The 7,220-nt window shown below is 66.7% G+C and overlaps 2 protein-coding genes and 1 long non-coding RNA gene across 3 annotated transcripts; 1 reads left to right on the forward strand and 2 right to left on the reverse strand.

Annotated features, from left to right (window-relative positions):
- The first annotated feature begins 546 nt into the window (after positions 1-546).
- THPO (thrombopoietin) lies at positions 547-4,030 on the forward strand. Its single transcript, XM_014939850.1, is given in 6 exon segments — positions 547-671; positions 1,820-2,240; positions 2,966-3,093; positions 3,096-3,209; positions 3,378-3,542; positions 3,625-4,030. Coding segments are annotated over 5 exon segments (558 nt in total). The 5' UTR covers positions 547-671; positions 1,820-2,227; the 3' UTR covers positions 3,763-4,030.
- LOC106886702 lies at positions 804-1,927 on the reverse strand. Its single transcript, XR_001411721.1, has 3 exons — positions 1,751-1,927; positions 1,435-1,569; positions 804-1,043 (listed from the first exon to the last, which is right to left on the reverse strand). It is a non-coding gene; the product is annotated as an uncharacterized LOC106886702 (long non-coding RNA).
- Positions 4,031-4,316: 286 nt separating the features above from the next.
- On the reverse strand, positions 4,317-5,996 carry POLR2H (polymerase (RNA) II (DNA directed) polypeptide H). Its single transcript, XM_014939849.1, has 4 exons — positions 5,906-5,996; positions 5,123-5,216; positions 4,947-5,030; positions 4,317-4,817 (listed from the first exon to the last, which is right to left on the reverse strand). Exons 1-4 carry the CDS (start codon positions 5,952-5,954, stop codon positions 4,700-4,702), a joined length of 345 nt encoding a protein of 114 aa, XP_014795335.1. The 5' UTR covers positions 5,955-5,996; the 3' UTR covers positions 4,317-4,699.
- Between the last annotated feature and the right edge of the window lie 1,224 nt (positions 5,997-7,220).

Consider the following 7,220-nt stretch of genomic DNA (forward strand, 5'->3'; position numbering starts at 1 on the left):
CCCCCCCAGCTTGCCCACAGCCCCCATGCCCCCCTCCAGGGTCCCCGAGCCTCACTCACTGCCCCCACACCCCCTCACCCCCTCCCCAGCACATACCATCCCCAGATTTGGTGGGGGGAGCATGGCAAGCCAGGAGCAGGGTCTGAGGGTCTGTCCCCCCCCCACAACACCCCCCTTCACCTGGCAGGGGCAGCCAACGCTGGCATCACCCCTTCCCAGCGATGGGAACACCAGCTTGCCCAGAGGCAGGGGTGGGGGTGGGCTCCTGCTGCCTGCCCACTTCTGGCACAGCTGAAAAAGGAGCATTTTGGGGTGAAGGAGGGTCTATTTTAGGCACCCTAGTCCCAGCTGCCCCCCAGTTTCCCCCCCCCATGGGTTCATTTGGCTAATCAGGAGGGCAGGCAGGGAGTGGGGGGCACCAGCACTGCAGAGGGGGGGGCTGGCGTGGGGCCAGCGCTGGCCGAGGGGCTGAGGGTGCCAGCGGGGACCATTTGTGACTTGTCACGTCCGCAGGGACGGGGCCGGCCGTGGGGGGGGACACGTCCGGCGGTGTTTGACCCCGCTGCTGGTGGCTCCAGCCGCTGCCAGCTGTTCCTCGGGCAAGTTGGGCTACCACCCTGGTCCCTGGGGCTGCGGTGGCCACCGGACCCCCTGTCCGGGCACCCTGCGAGGTGGGTCGCCGTGGGGCGGGTGAGGCGTGGGGCAGGCGGAGCGGGGCCGGGGTGTTTACTCTGCCTGCTGTCACCCGGCCAGGCGCTGCCGGGAACCGCCGGGACGGGGGTGGGAGCGAGCGCAGGGTGGGAGACGGGAGTGCCCGGGCTGTGGGGAGAGCAGGGGAAGGGGATGTGGGCTGGGGGAGGAGGGGAAAGAGCCCCCCAGAAGGGACAAGGCCCCCTGGGGCCCCGCTGTGTGCTGCACAGAAGGGTCCCTGGGCACCACAGCCACACCGCGGCTCTTACCTCCACGTGTGAGGGATGCAGGGGTCAGAGCCCACCTCTGGGCAAGGGGCACTGGGGTTGCAGGTCACCAGGGACAGGCTCCACCTGTGGGCAAGAATCACTGCCATCAGAGCCCACCTCTGGCTGAGGGTCACCGGGGTTTGGGGTCCACTCCCAGGTAAAGGCCAAGGGTACGAGGTCCACTTCTGGTTGAAGGTGACCAGGGACGGTGTGAGGGCCACCAGGGTTGGAGCCCACCTCTGGGTGAGAGTCATCAGGGTTTCAAGGTCCAACAAGGTTTGAGGTCCACCTCTGGGTGAGGGTCACCAGGGTGTGGGGCCCACTTCTGGGTGAGGGTCAAGGGTATGGGGTGAGGGTTACCAGGATTGGAGCCCACCTCTGGGTGAGGGTCACTGGGTTTCAAGGTCCACCTCTGGGTGAAGGTCAAGGGGAGAGGGTCCACCTCTGCATGAAGGTCACCAGGGTTGAAGCCCACCTCTGGGTGAGGGTCACTGGGTTTCAAGGTCCACCTCTGGGTGAAGGTCAAGGGGAGAGGGTCCACCTCTGCATGAAGGTCACCAGGGTTGAAGCCCACCTCTGGGTGAGGGTCACCAGCGTTTGGGGTCCACTTCTGCGTGAGGGTCAATGGTACAGGATGAGGGTCACCTCTGGGTGAGGGTAACCAGGATTGCAGCCCACCTCTGGGTGAGGGTCACCAGGTTACAAGGTCCACCAGGGTTCGAGGTCCACCTCTGGGTGAAGGTCAAGGGGATTGGGTCCACCTGGGTGAGGGCTTTTGGTGCCCTTCATACCTGTCTGCCACAGCTGGGACCAGGACACAATTGTTCCAGGGCCACCTATGCCATCTCTTCTTCTCCCAGGGCCACCTTCACCCCCTGGACAGGCAGAGCCAAGGCGGTGACCGCCGAGGTGCCGGCCACCGAGCCCTGGGGCCAGCGGGCAGGTGAGCAGCCCCAGAGGGCGCACAGGGACGCCCTTCCCGCTCCCGGAGCCGAGGGAGGAAGCGGCCGGAGGCAGGAAGCCGTCCCCCGGGCCCAGGGCCCCCGCTGAGATTTCGCTCGAAGGTCAGTGGCGACACAACAGGAAATCGCGCTGCCTCGGCCGTGCCGGAGCCGCAGAGCCGTGCCGTGCCCCCCCGGCCACCCCCCCGGCCCGGCAGCTCGCGGGGAGCCCCCGCCACCGCCACCCTCCATGGAAGGGGGACGGGAGCCGGGGAGCAGCCGCTGGCCCTGGGGTGGGAGATGCAGGACTGAAGCCCCCAGCTGAGCATGGAGCTGAACAGTGAGTGTGTGGGTAAAACGGGGGGGGCAGGAGGGGGCCAGAGCGTCCCCCGCACGGGCATCCCAGGAGATGAGCCCTACACGTGGGCATCTCTCCTGGTTTAGGCTGAACTGGCCAATCACGGGTGACAGATGCCCCCCAAGGGTGGCTCTGGTTTGGTGGGAGTTGGCCACCAGCCGTGGGCGAGGGCAGCCCAGCATCTCTCTGCACCAGCCCTTGGGGAAGGGGCTGTCCCAGGGGCTGCGGGGAGAGCGTAGTGCCCAGGTGGGGAGATGCCCAGAGGGCTTTGAGGAGGAGATGGCAGGATGGCCATGGCTGGGGACAGCAGCCGCCCGGCTGAGAGGACAGCAGCGTGCTGGTGGCACTGGGAGGGTGGTGGTGGTGGCTGCTGTCCCTGAGCCAGAGCAGTGGCACGTCAGGGGACGAGGGATTCCCCGAAGCGCACGTGACGTGCCGGCCGGAGCCGCTGCTGGCAGGGAGCGGGAGGGCTGGCCCCGCGCCACGCAGGGAGCCTGGCTCCGCTCCCCAGCGGCCACAAACCTGGCACCGACCCGGCCACACGGCCCCCCAGCACGGAAACCCCGGCCACCCGCTGCGACTGAACTCCTCAGCCCACATAGACACCCCCTCCGCATGTCCCCGGGGGGCTGGGGCGAGGGGCTGCCCCACGGGAGGTGGCCAGGGAGGGTGGGATGGTTGCCCAAGGGATGCCCACTCTCCCCCAGGACTGCTCCTCCTCACAGCCTTCCTCCTGCACCTGGAAGAGGGTCCCGCCAGCCCGGCCCGGCTGGTCTGCGACAGCAGGCTCATCAACAAGTACATCGAGGAAGCCAAGGAGATGGAGAAGGGAGTGGTGAGGGTAACTCCCCCCTCCCCCCCCCCCCCAGGTGCCAGGCCCTGCCTGCCCTCGGCTGCCCCACGGTGCTGCCCTCGGTGGACTTCAACGCCCAGCAGTGGAGATCCCAATCGGTGAGAGGGGATGGGGGGGGACAGCGGTGGCACTGGGGGTGCCCGTGGGGCTGGAGGAGGTTGGCACAGACACCGGGAAAGCCAAACGAGACGCCTGCGGGCAAACCCGGGAGCAGAGGAGTGAAGGGGGTGTGGGGGGGCCGGCCCGCTCAGTGCCCGCTCCCCCAGAACGAGAGCAAGCGGCGGGAGCTCCTCTGCGACCTGGCGCTGCTGGTGGGGGCGGCGGCGGGGGCCCGGGGCCAGCTCCGCCAGGACTGCGGGGCCACGCAGCTGGGACAGCTCTACCGACAGGCCAACGCCTTCCTCCTGCTGCTGCAGACCTTCCAGTGGGAGGTGAGACCCCCGCGCCCCCCGTGCCAGCCCCGGCGCTGGGCTGGGCACGGTGGGGATTGTCACCCCCCGGCCTGTCCCTCAGGCAGGACCCTGGGAGCCGGGCTGCCCCCCACGCTCCGTGGAGCAGACGGACATCACCAGCATCTTCCTCGTCTACCGGCGGCTGCTGCAGGGCAAGCTGCGCCTCTTCCTCCACAGCCTGACCAAGGACTCATGCTAGCCGGGACAGAGGGGGGGCAGAGAGCCCCCCCGCTGAGGCTGCACAGGGGGCTCACCCCCGGCCCAGGTGGGAGCCATCCCACGGGACACTGGGTGCCCGGGGAGGTGCCCGCAGGGACGGGGTTGGCTCCTGCTCCTCCTCAAGCCTTTGGTGACCACGAGGACCGTGGAGGCAGAGCGACACCCCTGCGCCGGCGGGCACAGCCCCTGCTGCCACCCGGGCACCTCTACTGTGAACGCTTTACAATTAAAGAGCTATTTTTCTAAAAGGGGTGTTTGTGTCCCCCTTTTCCCCCCGCCACTGGGGACCACGCACCTCCAAGGGCCTCAGCGAGAGGCAGCCCCTTGGGGTCTCCCCCCAGTGGCTGGATCCTTCCCACGGCAGCCACCAGACTCCATGGAGCACCGTACCCCACTGGGGGACGTGAGCACCCCTCACCCCTCTGCCCCACTGCTCCTCAGGGAAGACACCAGGGCAGGTTTGGGGTGCCCATCCCTGGGGGAGCAGTGCGGGCCCCGCCACCAGCCTCACCTCTCAGCCAGTGCAGCCACATCTAGAAAACACATCCCATTTTAATCAAGAACAAGCCCAGCCCGACTCAGGACGGCTCCTTTGGAAATGGTCCCTGGTCCCCGAGGCAGACGGTGGCCGACCCGGTCCCGCTGTCCCTGGGCAGAGCGGGGAAGGCAGAGGTGGGAGCAAGCAGGACCAGCCAGCAGTCAGCAGCCAGCAGAGTCTCTACTCAGCCCTCAGGCACCTCTCTCCGTGCAGGAGAGGGCTGCGGGTCCCAGGAGTCGTCAGAAGAGGCCGGGATGAGGAGGGGGGATTTTCCTTTCCTCCCCCAGCTCTGGAGGAGCTGTGCAGTGTGGAAGTCAGGGCAGGATTTGAGGTGACAGGGCTCCTGTTTGCCTGCCAGCAGAACGTCCCCGGGGCAGGTCTAGAAGGCCAGCTTCTTCATCAGCAGGTAAACACGAGAGTCCACCTCGAACCCGTGCAGGTTGTTCGCGTCCCCCTGCAGCCGCATGAGCAGCCCCCCGTAGGACACGTAGGCAGAGCTGAGGCAGGAGAGGGGGAGCGGTGAGAGGGGGGAATCCCACGGGAGACCTGGGCCGAGATCCCGGTGTCTCCCCCACAGCACCCCAGGACACTGCATCCCCCCCAGACCCCCACCAACAGGCACTCACAGGCGCGTGGCAGCCTCCGTGGAGGTCTCATCCCCCTCGATCCTGTACACCTTGCCGTACATCACGTACTCAAACTGGTCTGCCCTGCAACGGGACGGCACCAGCTCAGAGAGGAGTCAAACCCAGGGACACCCCTCAGCACTCCACCTTCCCCCCCACCCCGCTGTAACCCGTACCTGGAGGGCCTGTCGTCCGTGGGGTTATACTCCCCGTCGTCCAGGGTGCCGTCCTCATACAAGGTGCTGGCGATGACCAGGCGGAATTTGTCCCCTGGGAGGAGAGGGCAGGGGGTGAGCAGGCGAGGGGCTGGAGCAGCAGCAGCCACAGCAGAGCTCAGGACGGTGGCAAGGAGCTATCCTGGCAGGTTCAGCACAAACCCCCACCCCTGCCTTCAGCCCCACAGTGAGATCGTGGGGGACAAGGAAACGTCACACTGGATCCTGCCTCTCCCCGTTCCCCACAGACACCGGTCGCCACCACGGAGGAGACCAGAGCTACCAGGACACACCAGTGCTGGTGTTTGTGTGGGACGCAGCAAGAGATTCACGGGGAGAGTCACAGAGGGCTTGGCTGGGCCCCAGGCAGCGAGACCTGGCAGTGCTAACACCAGCCCTTCCTGCCTCACTGCACGTAAGACTCTTTTCAACTTGTTTTGTATATTTGCTCGTTTCAAAAAGTCTCCCTGAAAGCTCAGTGGTGGCCAACTGAGAGAATTGCCCCAGAGAGCACCTCTGGGGAATGGGCTGGCGACGAGCCCCAGTAAAGCAAACCAGAGCCCAGCTCAGCCCCAGCACAGCGAGAACACCCAGCGCCTCGCACCCCTGGGGACAGCACAGCGTCCCAAAAACCCTGTGACAGCGCATTCCTTCTTTGCACACAGTCTTCTCTCCTCCAAGCCCCAGCAGGTACCCCTCTATCCTCCTCCCAGCCCGTTGAGGGCCAGCAGCCCGGTGCCTTACCGAGGTCCACGGGGTAGATCTGGATGTTCACGTCCAGGATGAGGTCCATCTTGAAGGACTCGCTCTCGCAGTGCAGGCGGGACACTGGGGAGAGCAGCAGAGTCAGGGCAGGCAGAGCTGGGCGGCAGCCGGGCACCAGGGGCAGGCCGTTCTTGTGTCCCCCCCAGGCCGGCACCCGGGCTGTTGGGGGGCGGGGGGGTGTCACCGAGCCCGAGAGGAGACCGAAGGACAGGCGGGCGGGGAGAGGGACGCGGAGGGGTAGAAAACGGCGCGCACAGGCCGCGGGGGGGCAGGGGGCCGGGCTGGGGAAGGCGGGCGAAGCGGGGGGACAGGTGCCAGAGACGGCGGAGGGACGGCGGGCACAGGGGCCGCGGGAGGGGACGGGACGGGCCGGAGCGAGGCAGGCCCAGCCCGGGCCGCGGGAGGGCGCAGACCCTGAGCAGGCGAGGGGCTGGAGCAGCAGCAGCCACAGCAGAGCTCAGGACGGTGGCAAGGAGCTATCCTGGCAGGGTCAGCACAAACCCCCACCCCTGCCTTCAGCCCCACAGTGAGATCGTGGGGGACAAGGAAACGTCACACTGGATCCTGCCTCTCCCCGTTCCCCACAGACACCGGTCGCCACCACGGAGGAGACCAGAGCTACCAGGACACACCAGTGCTGGTGTTTGTGTGGGACGCAGCAAGAGATTCACGGGGAGAGTCACAGAGGGCTTGGCTGGGCCCCAGGCAGCGAGACCTGGCAGTGCTAACACCAGCCCTTCCTGCCTCACTGCACGTAAGACTCTTTTCAACTTGTTTTGTATATTTGCTCGTTTCAAAAAGTCTCCCTGAAAGCTCAGTGGTGGCCAACTGAGAGAATTGCCCCAGAGAGCACCTCTGGGGAATGGGCTGGCGACGAGCCCCAGTAAAGCAAACCAGAGCCCAGCTCAGCCCCAGCACAGCGAGAACACCCAGCGCCTCGCACCCCTGGGGACAGCACAGCGTCCCAAAAACCCTGTGACAGCGCATTCCTTCTTTGCACACAGTCTTCCCTCCTCCAAGCCCCAGCAGGTACCCCTCTATCCTCCTCCCAGCCCGTTGAGGGCCAGCAGCCCGGTGCCTTACCGAGGTCCACGGGGTAGATCTGGATGTTCACGTCCAGGATGAGGTCCATCTTGAAGGACTCGCTCTCGCAGTGCAGGCGGGACACTGGGGAGAGCAGCAGAGTCAGGGCAGGCAGAGCTGGGCGGCAGCCGGGCACCAGGGGCGGGCCGTTCTTGTGTCCCCCCCAGGCCGGCCCCCGGGCTGTTGGGGGGCGGGGGGGGTGTCACCGAGC

This window comes from Calidris pugnax, unplaced genomic scaffold (assembly GCF_001431845.1).
Source record: "Calidris pugnax isolate Ruff unplaced genomic scaffold, ASM143184v1 scaffold94, whole genome shotgun sequence".
In the NCBI taxonomy this organism is placed as follows: Eukaryota; Metazoa; Chordata; class Aves; order Charadriiformes; family Scolopacidae; genus Calidris; species Calidris pugnax.